This window comes from Botrytis sinoallii, assembly GCF_014898435.1.
Source record: "Botrytis sinoallii strain Bc 23 chromosome Unknown BSIN_018, whole genome shotgun sequence".
Taxonomy (NCBI): domain Eukaryota; kingdom Fungi; phylum Ascomycota; class Leotiomycetes; order Helotiales; family Sclerotiniaceae; genus Botrytis; species Botrytis sinoallii.
In genome coordinates this window covers 436634-459408 of record NW_024066045.1, presented here as the reverse complement: position 1 = coordinate 459408, position 22775 = coordinate 436634, and the positions used below count along the sequence as shown (strand labels likewise).

General features: G+C 42.1%; 7 protein-coding genes across 7 annotated transcripts; 1 reads left to right on the top strand and 6 right to left on the bottom strand.

Annotated features, from left to right (window-relative positions):
• Window positions 1–426: 426 nt before the first annotated feature.
• Window positions 427–2276, bottom strand: EAF02_009109 (uncharacterized protein; the record flags this gene model as incomplete). Its single annotated transcript, XM_038905157.1, has 4 exons — window positions 427–430; window positions 469–1692; window positions 2079–2164; window positions 2247–2276. 4 exons carry the CDS (start codon window positions 2274–2276, stop codon window positions 427–429), a joined length of 1344 nt encoding a protein of 447 aa, XP_038755054.1.
• Window positions 2277–2562: 286 nt separating this feature from the next.
• Window positions 2563–4201, bottom strand: EAF02_009108 (uncharacterized protein; the record flags this gene model as incomplete). Its single annotated transcript, XM_038905156.1, has 7 exons — window positions 2563–2891; window positions 2951–3060; window positions 3119–3200; window positions 3250–3311; window positions 3370–3647; window positions 3712–4032; window positions 4121–4201. 7 exons carry the CDS (start codon window positions 4199–4201, stop codon window positions 2563–2565), a joined length of 1263 nt encoding a protein of 420 aa, XP_038755053.1.
• A 1037-nt stretch (window positions 4202–5238) lies between these two features.
• Window positions 5239–13196, bottom strand: EAF02_009107 (uncharacterized protein; the record flags this gene model as incomplete). Its single annotated transcript, XM_038905155.1, has 13 exons — window positions 5239–7495; window positions 7562–8039; window positions 8090–8582; window positions 8637–9353; window positions 9451–9894; window positions 9946–10185; window positions 10234–10722; window positions 10769–10865; window positions 10914–11069; window positions 11122–11529; window positions 11577–11857; window positions 11904–12562; window positions 12614–13196. 13 exons carry the CDS (start codon window positions 13194–13196, stop codon window positions 5239–5241), a joined length of 7302 nt encoding a protein of 2433 aa, XP_038755052.1.
• A 227-nt stretch (window positions 13197–13423) lies between these two features.
• On the top strand, window positions 13424–14261 carry EAF02_009106 (uncharacterized protein). The gene is made up of 2 exons (XM_038905154.1): window positions 13424–13791; window positions 13854–14261. Exons 1-2 carry the CDS (start codon window positions 13525–13527, stop codon window positions 13932–13934), a joined length of 348 nt encoding a protein of 115 aa, XP_038755051.1. The 5' UTR covers window positions 13424–13524; the 3' UTR covers window positions 13935–14261.
• Window positions 14262–15887: 1626 nt separating this feature from the next.
• On the bottom strand, window positions 15888–16608 carry EAF02_009105 (uncharacterized protein; the record flags this gene model as incomplete). Its single annotated transcript, XM_038905153.1, has 2 exons — window positions 15888–16435; window positions 16599–16608. The coding sequence occupies 2 exons, from the start codon at window positions 16606–16608 to the stop codon at window positions 15888–15890; spliced, it is 558 nt and encodes a 185-aa protein (XP_038755050.1).
• Window positions 16609–17570: 962 nt separating this feature from the next.
• On the bottom strand, window positions 17571–18692 carry EAF02_009104 (uncharacterized protein; the record flags this gene model as incomplete). Its single annotated transcript, XM_038905152.1, has 1 exon — window positions 17571–18692. One exon carries the CDS (start codon window positions 18690–18692, stop codon window positions 17571–17573), a length of 1122 nt encoding a protein of 373 aa, XP_038755049.1.
• Window positions 18693–19278: 586 nt separating this feature from the next.
• On the bottom strand, window positions 19279–21846 carry EAF02_009103 (uncharacterized protein). The gene is made up of 4 exons (XM_038905151.1): window positions 21471–21846; window positions 20609–21410; window positions 20439–20560; window positions 19279–20387 (listed from the first exon to the last, which is right to left on the bottom strand). Exons 1-4 carry the CDS (start codon window positions 21769–21771, stop codon window positions 19657–19659), a joined length of 1956 nt encoding a protein of 651 aa, XP_038755048.1. The 5' UTR covers window positions 21772–21846; the 3' UTR covers window positions 19279–19656.
• Between the last annotated feature and the right edge of the window lie 929 nt (window positions 21847–22775).

The following is a 22775-nucleotide window of genomic DNA, read 5'->3' as shown; positions in this document are numbered from 1 at the left end:
TGCGATTATGTAAGCTACCCCCACCGCAAAATCCCACCCTCCTTGGCGATAAGGTTACGTAGAAAACAGAGGCCAAACTTGATCGTCCCAATAAATTCTATAACAAATCAACCGATAATAAAATCACAAAAGTTATTAATTCTTTGAACAATCTTCATTTCAGAAAGTCATTTAAACATTCAATTCTTTGAATTGGAATGGAAAAATTGGATTGTTGAAGAGCTTTGCTAGTGGTCAATTGCGGCCTGTTTTTTCTCCTACGAAGAGGCTACATACGAAGATTACTCGCCCAAATACTTCAAAACCTCGACCCATTGAGACCACAAACGTAACCAAGCGAAAGATAAATGATGGACTCAAGATGATTGGATCAGAAAGTTTCAAAGCGGTGTGGCTTTGATATTTACCAGAGTTCTGCATGCCAAACTACCTGTAAGGCTAAGTCTCACATCCTCAACCCTCTTATACCAGCCATTATTCTGAGGATCTGCTTGAGATCCAGCAACAGGGTCCTTGTACCAACGCTGAGCAGTAGTGAAATATTCCGTGGGAGGTAATTGCCCAATAGTCACCAGCAAGGTAGCGACATAGCTACTCATCGGCGGCGCATTAACGGTCTGCGAAATCGTGAGATCGACTGTTTTAGTCTGAGTTTTAGATGTGGTATCAGTCCTTGTATAGGAGTAATTGACTGCCACGGTCCACTGGGTCGAAGTGGAAGCTACCCCTTCAACACCTGCAGTAGCTGTCTGGGTGAAGGATGTCGAGATGCCGGCGACATGTTGATCGGAGGTCTCGATAGTAACAGACTGAGCAGTGGAGTTATTGAGAGTCACTGTGACCGGTTGTGGTTCGGTGCTACTATTTGTCCCAATGATTTCAGAAGTGAGTCCTCCCTCATCTGATGAGTTCGAAGCCATGATTCTGAAAGGCTCGATGATTTCTTTCATGGGGTTGATACTCTGCCATTTGAAAGAGCTTACTACATCATTTAGGCGAATATCCGTGAGTTTGGCAACTTCTTTAGTGGTACCCCAGCCTTTGATATTGCTATATGCCGTCCCAGTACCATCTGCTCCATCAAATAGCACAGCCGTTTGCCGATCTTTTAATGTCCTCCATCGAATTGAGCTAATGGCGTCTTGCAACTGCCAGCGCATAATCGAGTGAACAGTATCGGCAGGCCACTCACTGAGAAATATGGTTGAACATCTACCAGTGAAATCGAAAGCGTCAAATAACTCAATGGCTCCCATATTAAGATCAACTGTTCTCCAGAAAAACATCGAAATTTGGTCGTTTATGCCGGTCGGGATAAGATCAACTGCTTCGGTCTTCCCAGTTCCAACCAAATCAATACATGTAAACGCATCACTTTGATCTGCGATTGGACCACTTGTTTTCATTGCAGCAAGGAATGTCATGACAGTACCGAGTGGCAAATTATGCAAAATCCAAGACGTTTGATCATATTGAGAGGCCGGAACTACATGACGCTGATTGGGAATATAGTCGTCGATAATCAAATCGGTCCTCACAGAGTTCCATGCAGCTCCTTGAAACAATGCCACGGTACCGCTGGTAATTTGGTAAGGAATTGGAGCGGAAGGCCGTGGTGGTAGCGTGAGGAGACTCACTAATTCGGCGATAGTAGTAGTTGTCACGTTGGATGGAGCCTTTAGTAATGTTGGACTAGTGTGTATGAAGTGAGTCTTTGAATTGTTGATATAATGATCGATATATCGAGGCAGGATGGGCTCTTATTATACTCGTCAACATCGACAAATCTCTCGGTATCCCACGGGCTCGCATCCTCTTCAGCTGCTTTTAAAAACGCCGCATTTAATACTAAGCACCTGTACCCCGCTTTCAAGGCTCGAAAATCAACCAATCTACAATAAATTCTGGCAGCTGCATCTCTTCCAGCTTTCCTTTGGAATTTAAGCGATGTGATATTCGATACGAGGCGTTTCGATCGTGCTCAAAATTCTCAATGATCGACTTATCCATATTACCCTTCGATAGCTGTACCCTCTGCAGCTGCCTTTTAAGAGTGTAAGCGAGGTAGCATTCAATACCAAGCATTTCGATCATACACGATGCTGCCAATAATCGGCCTATCTACGTTATTTTCTGACCCAATAGAAGAGTGTTTAAAGTGCACCTTGGTTTGGTCAGCGAGGCATTTAAAGCTGGGCTTGCTAAAGTTTTCGGCATGGTTGTTCTTGGCTAAAGCAATAACTTACAAAAAATAGTATAAGAGTGTGTTTGTTCATGAATGCAGGTCGCTTCTTTAGTCGATGTGAAGGATCATTCTTCGCTTAGGCCTCGAGGTACGGGTGATATTCGTCCTCTGTTCGCCCGATACTAAGCGAATTCTCTGCTTAACTAATTTTAAGGCTCCAAGCATGTCTAAGTAATATCGCATCAGTCACAGTTCTATACTATCAACATATGACATGAGCGGGATGATTCAATGGTATATTGCCATTGCTTGTGCAAATCGTGGAGTTTGGTAAAGATTCTTTAACATCATCAACTTTATTCCCTCAAAAGCTGAGTTCAAACACCACCATCAATAGAATCTTCTGCCAGAAGTATCTCGCACTCTCTAATAACATCAAACGAAAACAAATAATCATTAATATCATCCGTGGTGTTAAGTGTTTTGCCATCCGGAAGATACTTAGCAGCCTCATCACGAATAGCCTGCGATGCAGGTGGACTATGGTTCGAAAGGATCTGTAGAGACGAGCCTCTATTTTTCCTAACCCTTTCATATAGTTGAAGTCGCTTCTCCAGTGTTACTTTGTCGTTGGGATCTACTTGATTCAATAATATTCCAAGTGCGCCCGCATCTTCGATGGCTTGGCATCCCCCTTGTGCTTGGACTAATGTTGGATGTTAGAAAGCGTAGGAGGAAAGGGGTTTGTAACGATTTAGATCTTACATGGAAGCATAGGATGAGCAGCATCACCTATCAGCACGAGTCTTTCCTTGTGCCATGTCGGGATTGGTTCGCGAGCGATCAATTTCCAGAATTTAACATCTTGTGCCTTCCTTCATTGTTTGTGAGAAACTACTCAATATACATATAACCATCTGAAAGCAGACTTACCCGATCACAGCTTGCAAAGCGGGACTAAACTCAGGCTTCGCATATTTCATCGGAACACTTGGTTCTACAGACGCTCTGAAACCTAATACCCACTTTCAGCGTCATACAAAAGATTCATGCGGGATTTATACTTTCTGTAGCATGAGAACTATCAAATGCCTTTGACAAGTACAAGAAGTTCTGCACCTCGTTGCTAATTTGCGATTTGATCAGCCCAAAAATATCATAGAGAATGTCCACAAGATTCTTACTCTCTACAAGGATACCATACGAAGCCGCCCACACCGGAAGCTGGTGCGAAGAATCTCTGACCAGAATTTTCGACCAGATCAGCCGTCTCGGGATCTGATAATAGGTCTTCTGTGGGCACTAGCCATCGCATACAAGACCATCCAGTATCACCTGCTTGAACTTTATTTGCACCAAGCACGTGGTCCACAGCTGTTGAGTGCACTCCATCTGCTGCGACGATGAGATCTGCTTGTAAGATTCTTCCACCTTCAAGAGTAACTTTCCCATCCACAGCATCCTGTAATAAAAGCGTTCATTAAAACCCGAGACTTAAAACAAATCGCATTATCAACAATACTCACATAACCAATTATCTTCGCCCTAACCATCAACTCAACCGGAATCCCCTCTCCATCTTTCTTCGTCGCTATTTCTCTCAACTGACTATGTAAATCAACCCGATGAGCCGCATACAGCGGGATCCCATACTTCTCCTCAGCATTCCCATAATAACCATCAACCAGAACTTTCATGGCCATACCATCCCAAATACTTGCGTCACTGAGAGCTACCAGTTTCGATTTCGCGGGCGAGAAACCCCATGATTTAAGTATGAGTGACGCATTTGGTGCCACTGTTATAGCGGCGCCTGTTTCGTGGAGAAGGGAAGATTGTTCAAGTATCTTGGGTCATGTTAGTCTTTCTAATTTTTGGGTATCAGATAGTATATAACAAGGCCGTCGAAAATAATGCAATGAATGGAAAACGAACAGTAACTTTATGTCCACCTCTCCTTAGAGCAATCCCAGCACCGAGACCAGCGATTCCCGCGCCTACAATTGTGATTTCCATAATTTAGTCAATTGTAGATTTTTTTGAGGTGGTGATGATATCAGGTAACTCACGACATGTCGTCCTTTATGCATCATCAAATCGACTCGCGCTTACACGTTTCATGTATGCAGCACGGCTGATAAGCTGAAAGCCATTGTATGACAATTCGTGCGAGATGCCTTGGTTAATTTCGTATTCAGCGAAAGTAACTCAGACTAGTATAGGAATACTCTGATAGTAACAGATGAGAATGAGTTGTCATTGAATCCCAATTGATTCTATTCCGTCTTGGGGTTAGTAGAAATTTTTACTGAAGACTGTGAGTGGTAAAACTACTTATCAGAAAAAGAAAATCTTCGGACATCGATCGATTGATCGGGAGTCCGAGTAGTGATCTAAATTGACTGATTGATGACATGCATTATCAGCTGAAGTAACCAATGCGTAGATCAGCCAAGACTAGCCAATCGGATGTGCAGTATTCACGTCGAATTCGAGTTTAACACCGATCAGCAGTGGGTATTGTTTTATGAAGTGCTGAGTGCTCTACTACCTACCCCAGAGTCGTAAAGATTGTTTCAAATTCCCGTGCCAGTATCTTAAATTCAGGTCACAATCTGTAGTTTGAAAGTTGTGTATAATGTGATGGAGGAATTCATGTAATAGCAGCAGATCGGTAGAGAGATTCACAGAGTGTTCAATAATCCGGACTGCAGTCTATTAAATTCCTAAACCAATTAGAATTTTCAAATTATATATTGAATTTGATTGGAATATTGAACTGTTTTCAAATTTCTAGTTGCTTTTAGACCATTAAACCCTTATACTGTTGGACTGCAGTGCGGAATATTGGATACCCTGAGAGAGAACACGGAGTCCATAGTGTAACAAAACAAATATCAGTTACTCCTCACTATCATTATAACCGCGCTCGATATGTGCAGAATTTGTGCTAGGTTGTAACCACATGAGATGATTCGATAGCTATTGTATATTAATCCATCATAAGAGGTCGTGGCTCCATACCATCTACATCCATTATAATCTTCCCAGCCTTAAAAGAACGCAGACCACCCAATATACATAGCCGTCAGTCTTCTCGGATCTGTGGCTTGTTTAATCAACTCGTCAACGCAGCCCTCCACACTAAGCGGCACACTTTCCCCAGGTAACAGTCCCTTCACCTTTCGCTGAATAACATCTAAAACCTTTTGCGCACTCAGCATCCCTTCATTTGCTATCTCTCTCTTCTTCTTATCGACTTTTTTCATGAGATCGAGTGTGGGATCATAGATGAAAGCTTCAAGAATTGTCATCAGAGTTTCTTCGTGCTGGCGTAGTAGCTTTATTGTAAGTTCCGAGGATTTGCGGAAGGGACCTTCGTAGCCGTACATACCCATTGCGTCGACCAAGTTATGAGTTAAGCGGAAAGGAACTTGTTCTGGCTTTGCAAAGGTTTTACCCTTCTCAAAGAGACAATTGAAATCTACGTGAAAGGTTCCTCCGTTTCCTTCCTCAAAAAGTATATTTTCTGTATGGCGATCTCCTAGACCTAGAATTGTACCAACCATAGACATAACAGCACATGACCGAGTATAGCGAAGTCTAGCAGAAAACCAGGCTGAGGGCTCGGGAAATTGCTTGACAAACCATTTGTGAAATACAGGTTTAAATTCGCCAAGAACCTTTTCCGTGAAGAATGGGAGGTGCTTCTCGCTTTTCATTGCTTCCTCGCAATACATACCAAGTTCCGCATAATTGATTCGTTTCCCCTGCGCTCCGTATAAATCCGTAAGTATTTTGCGAAGTGTTTGAAGTCCTTCTATCCATTCTATGATCCCACATTCCTCATTCAAAGGTGTCACAGCATATGTCTTGACATACAATTGGCGTCTACTTGATTCCGCATCACGCTTCAGAGACCTATTCATCATGCCATTGAATTCTTGAAGACGCTGATCCATACGAAGGTCATCCTTCGGTTTGAAAAGGAGACCATAGTGTTGTCCATTCGAGGCCAGAGCTCTCACTCGCTTGGGTTTCGCCAAAGAATTTAATACCAACACGTCATCTTCAAAAGAGTTGATTGTGATGACATCACGAGAGAAAGCTTTGTGTGTTACCACCTTATCGGTGAGAGTCGGCAGGCTCGCTGTCAAAGCGGCTTCCACTGGGCAAGCAAGGGCACTTGGTAAGACCTTCTGTTTAAACTGTAGATCTTTAGATAAACTGGATCTGAATACCCTAGATTCTTTGAAATCTCCAGCTTCGCAAAGCCTTAAAATTTCAGCAGTAAGAGCTTGTCCGTTTCTGATTAGAGCCTTGATGTCTATGGAATTGTGATCGGCCTTCGCAGACATGCTTGGCAATTTTGCGAGTAGTTCCGTTCCCTTAGTTCGACGATCCAGTTGCGTTGAAGTACTTAAAGCCAACACACTCCAAAGTGATTGCTGTGGATGTGCCGATACAACTTTTAGCATAATCAGCTGAAGGTAGTAATTCACCTCCTTGTGTGGATGTGTAATTCTTGATACAATCTGTGGCAAAGCTGTGTAGAATATGTAGGCCGGCATTTTGGAGATGTATTTTTTGAATCGAATGTGAAGATCATCTAACGTTTTCTTTCGTAATTGAGTCATCTTGCTGACAAACTCTTGAGAATGACGCTTTGGGTCAATCTTTTGACTGAGCTGCGTTCCAAGATCCAACCAAAGTGTTAATATCCGAGGTAGAGTTTGGTGAACATACTTGGTGCCATGAGTTAACGAACGTAGGTAGTTTGAAATCACTAGCGACGCGGTCTCGCCAGAAAGATAGTTGTCATCTTGTCTTTCGAATGGTAAGTTACTGGATGATTCTAACAACTTGTTATAGTGACGCCCTAGATAATAATGACCCTTCTCCCATGCATTATGGGTCTTTGCAGCTAGTTGATATTGGGCCCGTAGGGCGGATGAGTTTGTTTGGCCAGCAAGGTCAAGCCACTTTGCGAGTAGAAGATTAGCCCTTGCTTCGAGGAGATTCTGCTGCTGTTTCCGATGTGTATTATCAGCACTTCCTAGAGATGCTTTGTTTATCTCATTATGAGATATAAAAGCATTACTATCAATTGCTCCCTGAAGACTTTGAATCGCTTTTCGATGCTGTTCTTCTTTCCATAAAAGTCGTGCATGTTCTATTTTGGCCGAGTCATCACCGAGCTGTGAGGCATGAAGTACAGCGTTGAAAGATTGATGAATTGCATTTCCTTTTCTAGCAAGGCGCGCACTAGTCAACCAGGCAGAAGCGAGATCTCCTTTCGTAAATTCAAGACTGTATCAGAGTCAGATGCGTTGGTGTAAAGATAAGAAATTTGAGCGGTATTAATATTCAACTTACCTAGATAATTGCATGGCGGCTCTCCTTATGCCCAATAAATATTGCTTGTCATTTAAATAACCACCAATTGTTTCAAGACGGCGATCGAGTGATTCAAGGAGCTCTCCCCTTGATATTGGTTCAGTGTGATCGACACCAGCAATCATTTCTAACTCGGTGAGCACATGGAGCTTTAGCATCGGATCGTGGCAAGATGCAATCGATGATGTAGTAGCTCTTGATAAGGAGCAAGTAATCTGCTCTCTGAGATCCTCAATGGACGAAACAAATCTCGTCGTCTCTTTCTCGTGTAAAGCTAGCAATGCTTTGCCAATGCTGACGTTAAAGTCTTCTTCCAAATCTCGACCAGCAATTGACGTATATTTTTGCAACGCAGCCCACCTCCCCGTTGCCCAAGAAGCCTCGGTGGCAAAGGGCAATAGCTTTCCTACTGTTTTGGTGGCAGTATGCATACCTTCGACATAATTAAGTAGAACATCTATGACTAGTCAGCAGGGTTCAAGAGAAGCAAGCGCTATTTAAGATTACCATGCTGCCCGGACTCCTTCAAGCATGTAAGAAGATTGAGCTGAACGTCTACGTCTTCAGGGTCTTCTGCAAGCTTAATCTCATACCACCCTTGGGCAGCTGTCCAGCGTCCTGCTTTGCGATGGCCGAGAACTATTTGGTCAATATCCAACACATGTAGATGTGCCGATATTCCTTCAATACCATCAGGCTCATCTATCTGGGTGTATATCTCCTGTAATCGCTCTAGATCTGAAATTTCTCTCGAAGCATCCTGCTTCTTCGTTTCACGAACATGACGTATGTGCTGCTCCCAATTGAACAAAGCTCTAGAGTATGACTTACATTGTATAGCACGAGCTGAAACAATTTCAGCAGGAATACTTTCGATAAGCCTGGTCACTTTTTCAATCTGCTCCAAACCACCGGGAATGCCAGCTCGTATTTCTCGATGCACTATCATCTGCTTCGCTTGTATCCAGCGGGAAAGATAATCGAGGACTCGAAAAACGGCCTGTGGTCATTAGGTTAAGAATAGAAGCTGGATTGAGAGGATAGCGCCACTTACTTCGCTGCATAGCCTTAATTCTTCTTGCTTAACATGTGATGTTGAAGTCGGCTGATACTCTAAAATTCCAAGTAATTCTGCACCAATGTTTCCTCTCTCTTTGTCGTCCCCTTCTATAACTATATGTAAAATTAAGTATGGCAAGAGAAAACTTGCAACAGAGAGGTCTTTGATTCGAATAGCTCGACACAAAGGAGGAAAGATCAATTCTGCGTTGGGATTTTTGGGTTTCTGTAAAAGATCAAGAACGAATGTTTTCAGCCAATTATTGTACTTATTGATCCTGTTGGGCTGAGAACTGTCAGGTCGAAATATGGGATATGTGGTAGTTGGAACTTCCATTTTCAATATCGAGAACATCGAGCTGAGGAAAGGTGTAAGGGTTGCCTGGACACTTTCTGGAAGAGACTCCCACTTTTTGCAAAGGGGATTGTTCGGATCCTTATGGGCACCCCTCAAAGTTGGTGCGCAGACGTCTGCGAACCCACCCTTCGACAATAATTCCTGCATAACGAAAGATAAGAATCCCTGTAGCGTTGTATCGGTCGCAGATAGAAATGCCTTGATGATAACCTCTTCTAAGAGGAACAAAAGAAAATCTGTAGTTTCCTCAGGGTCATGAAAATTCATGACAACCACCATTTCTCGTTGATCCCTAACGGCTTCAACCCTGTTGGGATCAAGACAGCCTATCAAACCGATACATTCTCCCGAAAGCTTAGCAATATCATTATGAGATTCGTTTGAACTTAACACATGCATCCAGGATTGAACGCACAAGCTTACCAATCACCACGTCAGGCTGTTCACTCACAGCTGACGCCTGAAGGTAGGACTGCTGCTTTTGAAGTAAGACTTTTAATTCTGACAAAGCCTGTGCGACAACTCCAGCTGTTTCATGTTGAATTCGACGGCTAAATATTTGAAATGCATTACTGACATCTGTCGGTCTCCTCATGGTATTAAGCTTGTGCTCTACATCACGAAGTTGCGGGAGGCTGGAGAGGGATGGTAGCTCGACTATTCTATTTCGAATAAGACGGGCGCGCTCTTTCAAAAGGTATTGCAAGATTTCCTCTGCTGCTTTTTTGGTAGAGTCGTCAAAAGATTCCCAGTACTGTATTATAGTAACAAATGTGCTTTCAAGCATCCATTGTACGTCATCATCACCGAGATATCGAAGCATAGCTGACCAGGCTGAAAAGGCTGAGGCTTGAAGGTCTTTCTGGGCCAGGGCGGACTGTAGGCAGGCACATATCTAGATATGGTTAGCTACTATATAAAAATACAATTGGTGGGATATCATTACTTGTGGTCGAGCAGCTCCAGTGTAGGTCTTGCCAATTGTCACCATCTCCTCAATCGCTTTCACGTTTCGTTTCTTCTCGAAGCTCGAATGTTCATCCCTAGTATCATTCACGACTTCTGATATGCGAGTGACGAGGCCAAGGTTGTGCTGCTCTAAAAATGCCGCCATCGGGTTGTTCTTCTTGCGGATTTGATCTGGGCTTTGAACGTTCTCGACAAGAAATTGCAAAGCAAGTCGGATCTAAGAGAGTTAGTTCTCAGTTCATACATGAGAAGAATGTTTACACACCCTTGATTTTCTACTGTTGTCCGCATACCCGGCCACCTTGAGAAGGTGAAGAAAAGTGCTCGAAGGATCCATCTTTAAAAGAAATTCAAAGTCCAGTCCTCGTTTCTCGAAGTCTGAAGAGACAAATTTCAGTACAGACATTGTGTGGCTTTCAATATTTTGAACATCCTGCACCAGCAACAAAGCCATAATATGAACAATGTTGGCAGTGTCCGTGCATACTCGCCAAGATTCCTCGTTCCGAGCTGAAGCAATCTTTTTGATAGTCTTTCCATCGCGCCATAGCACTAGCCATGGCAGAGTGTATGCTTGTGTGAGGATAAGAAATTCGGAGACTGTAATCTCTAATAAATCTGCCATTAGCTGAGCAGTTTGTGGTCGGCTAAGCAGTTCCTTCACAGCAGCAATGGCAATACTATCCCAGAAAGGACTAAATAACCGCTCGACAGGCTTGTCACCAGTTCCGTTTCGATTCGCCAATTTCAATATCTGATTAAAGGTCAGTAAATTTTGCCAACGAGATAAGTCAGCTTACTTCATTGTAGGCCGCGTTCGACACGATTGCATTCGAATGTCCTAAATATTCAACAAGCTTCAAAAGAACAATATTCAGTTCGCCATCAATCAAGACCCTGAACTTGTAAGCATGAGAAGGATACAGATGAATGAGTTGAACAAACCTTGCAAGTTGACCCCAAGCAAGAACACATGTCTCTTGCCAATGAAGAGTTGGCTTCTCGCACAGATCACGTAATATAATGAGCACATTTGTTCTATTCTTTAGGATAAGATTCTTTGGGGCCCTTTCTTCTTGAAGAAATTCTGGTATTGTGCGACTAGATTCATCAGCAGAATTCCAATGTACTCCACTAGTAGACAGTCACTTACCCTGCAGCGATTCTCAATTCACGCATGGAACTTTGAAGAGATTTTAAGCACCACTGTCCCACTGCAGAGGTTTCCAGGTTGAGAAATTCCTCGTCTCGAAAATGTATGGCAAAGGCCTTAACGGCTATCATTGCAAGGACCCTCGATCGTCGTGACTCGTGGAAGGCGGGAGACTTGATCAGCGTAGTAAGAATCAAAATTGCTTCGCTGCCGGTTTTTTGGCATGCATCTTCGTCTAATGCTGTGGCTCTGGGGGGAAGCTTTTGACAGATAAAACATTGAGACGATACTATGTTTTCAAATTTGTCTCGAGTGACTGTTAATGAGCCATATGCGGCACATGGTATCATAGATAAATAGTCAATAACTTTGCACCTGTCAAGATCAGTCAATCCCGCGAAACATTTCCTAGTAAAAGTTAGAGAAAGGCAAGTGGCATCAACAATCATACTAACTCAGCTAGATGGCATAACCCATCCATATCTAAAACCTCCTGGTCACCGAAGAGAGAATATAGCTTGGCAATTATTTCTTGCAAAAGGCCCTCTTCTGAATGGATTTTTCGACGTTTGTTGGGTGGAGCTGATTGGGTTGATCGACTTTTGATGTCCTTCAGCACAAGAAGATTAAGGTCGGCATTCAAAGAATCAGTATCAAAGTTTACATGAGGTAAAACGAGCCCAAGACTAGAATTCTCTGCTGATCTACAGGCCCAAAGCAAAGTAGCTGCAGCATTCTATAGAAAATTTAGTCAAAATCTGAAAGTTAAAAGGGTTACATACCTGGAAATCATTCCCGACCATAATGCTCGCATCTTCGTCATCGAGCACGGTGCGAAGCTTCGGGAGTAGGGAAAAACGGACAATTCTACATGTCGAATCGTAATTTTTGCAGATATTTGCCAAATACAATAAAGTCCGACAGAAAGCAAGATTAACATCCTTGTCGGAAATATTTGACGGATTTACGATAATATCTGCCCCGATAGTTGTGAGGTAGGCATAACCCTTACGAACCAAAGTCTCAGGTAGCAAATTCTGAAACGATGATAAAAGTGCCTGAAGGCCACAGAAGAGAGAAATCGCTGGAGATTCGCAATCTTGCGCTGAATTCCCGGAAGATATCCATACCTTTTGTAACTCGTAGGATGCGTGAAACGAATCAAACAGCCACGCTAGGTAGTCTTGGAAAGCAGGAGTTGCATCTTGAAAGGATGCAGTTTGAATAGACACCTTTGCCAAGATGGATAAAATGCATATGGCATGTTGCATAGCGGCTGCTTTATTATGCAATCTGTATGTGCATTGGAGAAATGTTTCATTCATATCGTCCTCATTACTAAACGAATATGACGATACCTTGAATTGATCAGATGGTAGTATGAAATCCATTTCCCAGCCATGAGTGATAAGACTAAGGGTTTGAAAAATGGTGAGAATAGCTGGAAAATATAAGTAGTTGTTAAGTAATGTATGTGTGGTTGTATACTCACATGTTACACTGTCCTTAAGGTAGATAAAAAAGCTAGAACTAAGACCCCAAAGTCTTGGTGATCTGGCGACGACCTCAAATGAAGTAGAAAAGAAAACCTCAATCTTTGCTGTGAGCTTTCTAGAATCCCGACGACCCAGACAAGCAAGAACCCGTGGGAACAACCATATCCAGAAGGGTTCTAGACCGCGTGATTTGAGTGGCCGATCTGGGGTGGATACATAATTAAGTATATTTGGGACATCTTTGACAGTGGAAATGAAAACATCGAGGGCTTCACAAGCCTGGTTAATGACGTTTTGGACATTCATAAAAGGGTCATCTTTGTTGAGTTTCTCTAAAACTACTTTTGCGACAACATATAGAAGTTTATGTTTGTGCTCAAGCATAGCTTCGGGATCCGTGAAGTCGGATGAATCATTTTCTCGACTGGAAACTTCAGTCATGAGTGACTGTAAAGAGTCATGTTCGACTTGTCGAGACTGTTTTCTCGCAGAGAGATTATTGATTAATTGTGCAGCCATAGTTGATGGAGGGCCTTCCCAACGACCTGGTGTGCCAGTCGGCGGCTCATGAGGTGCCATCCTTTCATGACCATCTACTACCACGATGGATTTCACAAGGATTGGCGATTGGTCGATTAAATATCACGAAATTGATGAGATAACACAAAAGAGGAAGTTGTCGACGCGTTCCTTCACCAAAAACAATTAAGAGTTTCGCGCTTGCACGTGATTCCAAGGCATCTAGCGGTTTTCGGTCAAAATCATGGGCTCATTTATCGTATTGCGGCGACAGGTACGGAACCTAATTTGAACGACTCAAACTTTCCGGATTCACAATTCAACGTTTCCTGATATTTATCATTGGTTCTACACTACAGGTGTTCGTTTCTTTCAGTGGAATCACAAAATGGCAGTCTTTGGAAGCAAGAAGTTTCGCGGAGCGGCAGAGTCGAATACCCTTGCCGCAAGATATCGCAGCGCTCTAGCCAAACATCCATTTGCCCTCTTCGGTCTACCATTCATTGCAACTATGGTAGCTGGATCTTTCTTCCTTACTCCTGCCACAGCTATCCGATACGAGAAACATGATAAACGTGTGCGAAGAGTAAGCAAAGAAGAGGAGCTAGGAATTGGTAAGACTGGAAGGCGAGTGGATATGAAAGAAGAATACTATGTGAGTGTGCCATTATATACTTGTGCTTGAGAGCAATTTTCTAATGTTCATCGCTATTACAGAGACTCGCCGCGAAAGATTTAGATGATTGGGAACAAAAGAGAGTCAAGAGACTTCCGGGAGAACATGATGGTAAATTATAGGGTGATATTTGCCAAGGAGGAAAAGAGAAAGAAAGAGAGGTCGCAGAACAAAACTCGAACTCGAATAGTTATGCAGACTGCGGCTCAACCACTTCGAGTTGTGTGAACTTTAAAAAGCTACTTCGCCATCTCGGATGATAACATGAGCGATACAAAGTCCTGGCCAAATAATAAAGGCATCATCAAAACATACATGACAACGCCTTAGGTAGTAGGTCCAGACATGCTCCATCGGAGGAGCTCTTGATTAGGTCAAGAAAACTCATTCCACCCATTTTTGAATCAAGATACGAGTCAGAACTCAATCTACGTATGGAATTTGAATCTCGAATTTAATTCGAAAATCACAGGATATTCGATCTACGTCGAAATCATCACATCGTTCATTAAACTTGGGGCTTCCATGAATTTTCACTTTGTCTGAATCACCTATGTCGGTCGTGTTCTCTCTGTTAAACACGCCTGCTTTCGATGTGATTCATTCTGTCCAACGTCTCGGAGCCATCATGCTTTCGTGGTCATTTTACGCCATCCGCGGCAACATGGCAACAAATGCTCTTTCCAAGCATGATTCGCAAATGTATTCCATCTAGAGCACCCTACTTCGTGACGATTGTATTTGCACATTTATTTCAATTCAACTCGACGAAGTTTTGGTACAGCCAAAAGTTTGGTTTCAACTCTGTGTACAGAGTACACGTTCCTGTTCGTTCTATCAATGATGACATCGTCGTATCTTGGACCCTAGTGCTGCAATGGGCATGAGGGGATGTTTTTTGAATCTGCTGAGTGCATCTAGCCTCAACGGTGCAAAATTAAGCAACAAAACATGTGTGAGTATAGCTTAAATGACGGCAGTTCGGATTGAATGTCAAGACTTCGTGTCTCCTTGCAGCATAGATGTTGTGTAGAATTACCGGATTAGCTACTACATTCAAACCTGATACTCAATTCTCGTAGCTCCCTATGAGAATCCTATTCAGGGTCGGTACGACCCAACAATAGAGAAACTCCAATATACTCGGAGGTTCAATCTTATCGCTAGTCCAGTAGTATTAAAGTGTAGCATAGCCTTCAATTGTATCAGTCGTACCGCGCAAACGAATTCATCTGAAAGCAAAAAAATTTATCTGTTGGCATCTGTTTTAAATGCCAATAGACGTCTTGGGATGGCGTTGACTATGGGTCCAGACAATTACTAATATGCCGTTCCACCTATCTGGGACTGCATGCGTATCATTTTACTTGGTCAATAATGTTCCTGCGTTGACATCGACACTGTTTTGATTTCTCGAGGGGCTATATGGGCTGCTGTTATTTGCTTAGGAAATTTAACAGGGATTATGAAAGCATTATTCTATAGCATACATTGTCCACTACGTTTCCAAACAGTGTCATGTCTTTTCATTCTGATTCTCGCATATTGTTTTGTATATTTTATATTTTACCTACTACCTTGATCTCGACTAATTGCTGCTTTCATCTTTCTCTTCTTGATTGACACAATTCTTCACTTCCAATATATCATCAAGCACCATGATTGGCTCTGTCTTTCCTCCGTTGTAGAATGTCCATGTAACGCCCCTATTCTTTGAATTCTCTCATCTTCAAATCAACATTCCAACAACTCGTACGAAACTTTCGAGGTCACATATCCCGAGCAGCAGCCTATCCCCTAAGACACGAAAATGGACTCTATCGCCTAACAGAAACCTCATTGACCATTGATCTTATTTAAATTCAGGAATATTTGATCACTCTCGAGCAATCAGACTTTGTCGTTCAGGGAAAACGCTAATGCTAGTTTTGGGGCCCATTTTGGTGCTCTGGTGGATAATTCAACTGTTTTTTCTCATTCTCGATTTTCTCAGCAAGAGTGTCCGCTGCTGCCATAGCTCCTCCGAGTGTTGCTTTCAAGAAGCTTGATCTTCCCGAGAAAGATTCCGAAAAACGCTAAGCTCGATTGTGTCTCTTATCCCCTGTTCCAAGAGCATTCACTGAGGATTGAATTGCTTCAGGTGATCTAGGGAAGGAATTCGAGGACGGGGTTGAAACACACGCTCCCGAATCACACCGAAACCGACCACCCCGCCCGCCCTTTATTTTGCATGTATTATGCATTTCTTTTTGAGTTGATTTGAATATTAATTCAAAGAAAGTTGAAACTTTGGAATGTTGTTTAGAGGGAAGGAGCTCTGAGGCGTTACTGGATGTTTCCGAAGTACAATCGATTGTATCGTAGGATTCGTCAATCTGTTTCTTGATTGCTGGATCAACAAAGAATGTGTCGCTCTGATTTGTACGTCCTTGAAGTGAAAGATTTACATCAAAATGTTCCGAGATCTCAATAGTTGGATGTGCCTTCCCAATTTCTTTACTCTTATCATCCGAATGATCCCCTGAATGGTTCGGTGTTGCAAGTGTCTTGACAATCAGAGGTGTCTTTTCGGTAGACTTTTCAACATCATTCGAATCATCTCTATTCAGTAATGCATATCCACCTATTAAGAACGTAGGTAAGTTATCAGTCTAGAAAACATCTTTTTATGTCTTGGATATTGAAAGAGAACGTCGATTTCAAGAATCAGAACAGAGAAAATTTTGATAGACTAAGATGAATTGTCTAGAGGTTAAAATAATTCTATTTGATTGTATATTTCAAACTACAATCCATGTTAATGCGATTTTTGACTAGATAATCTCAAACAAAGATTCCACCGAATCTCGTGAGGAATCTAAGTTTATATACCTAGGGCTATTATATTCAAGCTATTTTAGTTTGAAGCTAGGTATTTAGTCTCGCTTGAAATCTCTCCAACGAGACACATATGCGCCATATTATTATTCTTATTTCAGACTAGAAACTCAATTCCTACTTTAGTCATAAAGTTATTCTATATGATTACGTTTAGATTATACAAGACTATCTTTAGACTTCCTGTAACTTCGTGATATTATATTGGTAGTGTGAAGGAAAGCGCATTTTATTGTAATGGATCTGGTTATCATTGGACCAGCTATACCCCTTAGGGCTCTGGCATCGAACTTATCATTCATCATATGCCTCTTTAGACTAGCACCTTCCTCTGTTGTCACTTTGGATGGAGGTTATTGCTTGGGTTGTTACTGTTTCTGTAGTTGAAAGATTTGAAAGATTTGAAAGATTTGAAAGATTTGAAAGATTTGAAAGATTAAATAATAAATATTAAATACAGAAATTATTTTACATTAATTTTTTCTATATAAAGTACTGTAATAATACTATATATATTTCTTATCTCGAATTTAATTCAATTTCATTCATAGAAAAGCTATCAATCATATACAAACCAGTCGAAACAATTCTATATCTCTGAATCACTACTTTCAAGGCATGTAATCATTCTTTCGATGGAGCCCTTTTACCTCAAACCGATAGCTTGAAGTCCCGAACTTTTGTGACTTTTCAGTCTTGAGTAACAATCTTATTATTATTCTTTCTCCCACGAATAAGCAGAAGACAAACTGCAGGGAAGTGTTCAGTATACGTTGAATCTATCCTAAATTTAAATCTATACCTTTAACCAGGTATGTGATACAAACACCAAAGCCTGTTTCTACTCATCCACCAATCTGCAATCCATCAATCTACCCCGTCTATCTATTTCTCTCCCAAAATTTCCCTGCCCTCTTCGCCGCCAACCTCGCCTCTTCCTTAAAGCCTAAAAGATTTCCAATCAAAATAATATCATGCACCGCCCCTTCTTCAATCTGCAATTCAGTCTTATTCCCCGCTTCCGTGAACTGATTATGAACCTTCACCACATCATCAAAAAGTACTTCACACTCTCCTGTACTAAAAAACAATGGGGTGGAAATCTTGAACGGATTCCCCACAAACGAAATATTCGGATGAGATAATTCTACTCCCGTTCCCTCAAGTGGTGTCAAGCCCCTTGCTCCCCAGATTCCAAATCCCTCGTGAAGATAATCAGTACGAGAGTATGGAGAAGCATGGAAGATTCCTTCGACAATCGTAGAAACCGGATCGACCCAGGGAGACCATAACCATGCACATCCTGGATTTGGTAGACCCACGTTTGGGTTATCATGTAGATATCTCAATAATGCCATTGTCAGATTTCCTCCCGCGCTATCCCCCGAGACAACGATATTCTCTGCCTTGATTCCCATTGTCTCGTTTAAGTAAGAGAAACTCGTAATCGCATCCTGCAGCGCTGCTGGAAATCTCCCACCCGGACTTGAAGCAAGTCTATATTGAGGACAAAATACAAAAGAAGCAGAGCTATTAGCAATTAAAGTCTCTGCGCAAAATCCAGCATCTTGCGTTCGTCCATCTCCAACTACATATGCTCCTCCATGAAAGTGAAGAACTACATCTCCAGCGTCTTTTCCAGAAGATGGTTGGTGTGGATACCACGTGCCACCGATAATTTCTGGTTTGATTTCAGAATTCGTTATAGTGACCCCTTGGTAACGGGATGATGAAGCAGGATGGATGGTTAAAAATCGTGATCCCTCGGCACCCGGAAGGAGATTAATGATGGTAGCTGATTTGGTGATTGAGACGGATTTGACGAAAGCTTTTATGATACGGATACGGAGGGCTTGGGTGTAGGTCCATTTTGGCGAGGGTCGGGTAACGGAGGGAACATAGTAGATAAGCCAAAAAGGGATTCTGATCAGATTTAGAGCTATGGCGCCGAAGATCCATAGATGTTTTCCGGGGAAGATTGTGAATAAGGAGTCCAATTCCATGACGCGCGTTGTAGCACAATAATGAAACTGTGTTCCAAAAATTTCAATTGCACTCAATTGGGTTTTAGACTTCAACACAATGTCTATACCATTTGATGAAAGCAAAGAGATACTTGATTGGGATTGAAGGTAGGTTTGAATACAATCTTTAGATACTAAAGTGTAATGGAAGGAGAAAGCGTGAATCTGTAACAAATTATACCTCGAGACTTTACCGAGGTTTGTTCACCCAATAGTGCCGCTCTGCTACAACCCCGCCCCGCTTACATAGAACGGACAACGGAAAAGGAAAAGTGCGAGCCGATATTATGAGAATTATGATCTCGAGTTTCAGTATCCTAATACACTGTTGACTTGGATCAAGACACAAAGATACAAGGTAAGGTCGTACTTCTTTAGCAAAAGAAAGCATATGTAGAATCTTGTAAGATTCTTTTACAAGATTCCGAAAATTTTGACCCGTATAATCAGATGTACTTTAACGGCATTTCAAGAGATTGACAATTTGAACGTGTACACATAGATCAGAAGGCACAATCACTTCAAAACGAATCAAGCAATGAATCAACAAGAAAGAGATAGTACAATGAAAACATTCAATTATATTTCCATACACATCTTAACACCTCACCGTTCAATTGATGAATGATGTGTGTGCATATATTACCAATCCATTCCATACACCAAAATCAAAAATCGACCATAGAAAAGAAAAGAATAAACCGATTGCAATGGCCCCCATGTCTTCCTCTCTTTTTGAGAAATAGAAAGCGGAAACCCTTCGCAAGTAGTACGAAATGAATAAATACGTCTTTCCCTAAAGATTCTTTTCACAAGGTAATTTTGCTCCTCTTCATGCCATATACCTTCCTGATCCATACAAAATTATCAGACGCCTTTCCATCCAATCCGTTCATAACGTTGATAATCCTAAATCCCAATTCACATCCTTCAACTACTCAATCTACAAAACAATCATCAATCCAAAAATACCACCTACAGCACCGACCATCATCGCCACATTGGCACTGACAATACGGGCAGCTGCCCCTGTGAATGGTACATAAGTGGGGGAACCTAAGAATGAAGTCGTTCCAACAGGACCCACTGGAACAACCGTAGAAGTCGCTGGTTTACACCCGCCAGGTGGGCAGACAGGTACTATGGTTGCGGCGTATGTTGGAGCCGGTGTCGGAGCAACATACGTGATGATAGTAGTAGGGATACCTTCGACTTCTGAAACAATTGCAGTTGCTGTTGGACCGGCTGAGTAAGTTATATAAGTTGTGACCCCTATTCCGTATATAGAGGTAGTGTATGTAACTGGAGATGGAGCAGGTACATATATAGAAGTCTCGGGGATACGGCTAACTGGTTCGGAGTGAGTTCCGAGAGTTGGAACTGGAACAACGTAGACGGAAGATGGTGGAAGTGTACTATATACTGGACATGTTGGCATGGTGTATGGAAGACAAGTCTTGCATGGTAGAATTGTCGGTGGAACTGGAGTCCAAGTGTACGAAGTTGGGATTGCGGTTTCATGGCATGACGTTGTAGTGGCTGTGATAAAGCCTCCAGTTGGGCAGGGAACACCGGCACTAGATAAGGCACATGCGTAGCAAGGATATCCTACAGTTGATGTACTCCAAATTGGTTTCTGTTCAGTGGAGCAATCACTTGTGATATATGAAGTAACTTTTTGATATGTCAGTGATGATCTGAGCGAAAGAGAATAGGGTTACGAACCAGTTTTATCTCCAATAGTATGACATGATTCAATGATGGACACATAAACAACAATTTCAACACCAACTATCTTGTTTCCAGTTGGGCATGCGGGAGTTACATATGGAGGAGGAATGAAAGTTCTAGGGACAAGTTAGTACAGAACTATCCACCGCCAAAAGATCACTTACGTGGTAACTGTTGAAATGTCATGAACAGTCTTGGTATCATGATCTGTAACAGTGTCGTGAATGGTAGCAGTGACTGTCCTGTTATGATCAATGGTTGAAATGATAGTTTTGTTGCCATATGGGACAGGAACTCCACTAGACCCCGATGGGATATATGGTGGAAGAGTGGCAGAATGCGATGGAGTATGAACGGGAGTTGTTGTGTTTGGTGTCAAAGCTGGAAGACAATGTCCATCACCAGTTGGGCGACCGGATTCACATTTGCAACTTGCAGAACACCCATCACCAGCAACAGTGTTTCCATCATCACACTCTTCGTTTAATGATGCTTCCCATTTTCCATCACCACATCCAGCTGGGGTCGCACCACGACTGATGATATATGGTAGTCCAATTGTCTTGTCACCGAAAGTTTGCGATCCGACACCAATGACATCTTGAGCAATAGCAAGAGCTTGGAATCCATTGATTCCAACAGAAGGATAGCTGGAGAAGGCTTCATGGACACTACAAGACCAACTAGATAGTGCAGCATCATTAAGAGTTCCAAGAGCAGGTGAGGATGCAACAATGTGAGCTTTGTTGTAGCAAGCAAGGTTTCCTCGGACAGTGAAGTCTCCGAAGTATGAGAGTGATTCTACTTTCGCAGAATCCACGTTGTTATAATAACAAGACAACGCGTAGTAGAGACCAGTCTGCTGGGTGCCAGCGAGACTTTTCGCAGATGCTGCAAATTTGATGGAGTTATCAATCAGAACTTTGACACCAGGTTGGGCTGAAAAGTGAAAAGTAGGATCCGTGCCTTATATTTGAGTTAGTAGAGTAGTCATAAATTCAATAGAGCTTGATTTTTTGTTCTTACCGATAACGACAATGTTCCCTTGGACTGCTGGTCCCCAGGTATTCTTGGTATCAGTCAAGAATTGAACATCACTGGGTGATGTTGAACAATCTGGATCGGCAATGACAATAGCTTTGAAAGCAGCAAACTCGGCTGTTGTCATTGTTTTCCATTGTGCCTCACTGACCACCTTTGTAGTGTATCCAAGGACAGATGTTGCCTCCGCAAACTCTTTGAACTCGAATTTATCTACAAAAAGTAGATCTTCTGCAAGAACAAAAGCTGTCAGACTGGCCAATAGACCACCGGTGGAAAGCTTCATTGTGGTAAGGGGTAGATAGTTGGAATATATTAAGGGAAACTATATGCGACAACGTTCAAAAACGAGTGTTTATTAAAGAGTGACTAAAGAGAAACGAGTGACGATAGTAAAAAGATGAGAAAGGGGAATAGGACTGAAAAGGACACAATATATACGCAAGGAAATCACAATACCTTCTTCTCACTTCTCCGCATGATAGTCCTTGGCTTAAGGTAGTAGCTCCTAATATAATAGAGGGCTGATTTACTATGAACTAACTGAACAATAGAACAGTCGATAATAATATTGAGGGTTTGAAAATTTCTGTGTGACAGGTCGGATATCAACATCGTACCTGCATAAGTTCGGAATCGTTTACGCCCCCAAAATCCTGCTTCTCCTTACCGAAGTATGATTGTAGGCAAGCCGATCATGTGCATCTTTTCAGCTCAACAGCCATATTCTTGGCAATGAATGGTAAGGTTTCACAAAATGCTTTTTTGTGCAATAATTATCCAAATTTAGAGAATGAGGAGATGAGTCAAGAAACATACGATGTGTAAAGCATAGAATAATTTGAAGTAGTTTGCCGTCACCTTCATTGCCTTGTAAGGCTTCGCTAGGTTTCGGTCGATCAATGCAGGTACGATTAAAGTGATTACCCCCAGAACAAGAGATATTGACAAGCTGGGATATGCCAAGTGGGAGAGTAAATTGATCTTACTCAGGGGAGAGCCTCAAAGTGAATTATTGAAAACAACCAAGATGGCACTTGCCATTGAGCCAACGGTGCCACCAAAGAAGCAAGGGCAATTCTCCCGAGCTCGTGGACTTCTAGATCTCTGGATCACGAATAGTATTTCTTGTGAATTGTAAGGATTGTATCCGACCATCAGTCCTGAAGGATATGAGCTTCCATATTGATGATGAAGTCGTTGCAGAAGGATGAAGGAATATCATTGTGACGCCGAATGGGCATGTCATTCTACCATCGGCAATAATTTCTGGACGCCGGATTAACTTAC

Excerpts from the sequence above, each read along its gene's own strand:
- EAF02_009106 (XM_038905154.1), top strand. The coding sequence starts at position 13,525 with ATGGCAGTCTTTGGAAGCAAGAAGTTTCGCGGAGCGGCAGAGTCGAAT. Across the intron at positions 13,792-13,853 it reads ATATGAAAGAAGAATACTAT|AGACTCGCCGCGAAAGATTT; the intron begins GTGAGTGTGCCA and ends TCGCTATTACAG.
- EAF02_009103 (XM_038905151.1), bottom strand. The coding sequence starts at position 21,771 with ATGAAGCTTTCCACCGGTGGTCTATTGGCCAGTCTGACAGCTTTTGTT. Across the intron at positions 21,411-21,470 it reads AGGGAACATTGTCGTTATCG|GCACGGATCCTACTTTTCAC; the intron begins GTAAGAACAAAA and ends CTCAAATATAAG. Across the intron at positions 20,561-20,608 it reads GACATTTCAACAGTTACCAC|AACTTTCATTCCTCCTCCAT; the intron begins GTAAGTGATCTT and ends ACTTGTCCCTAG.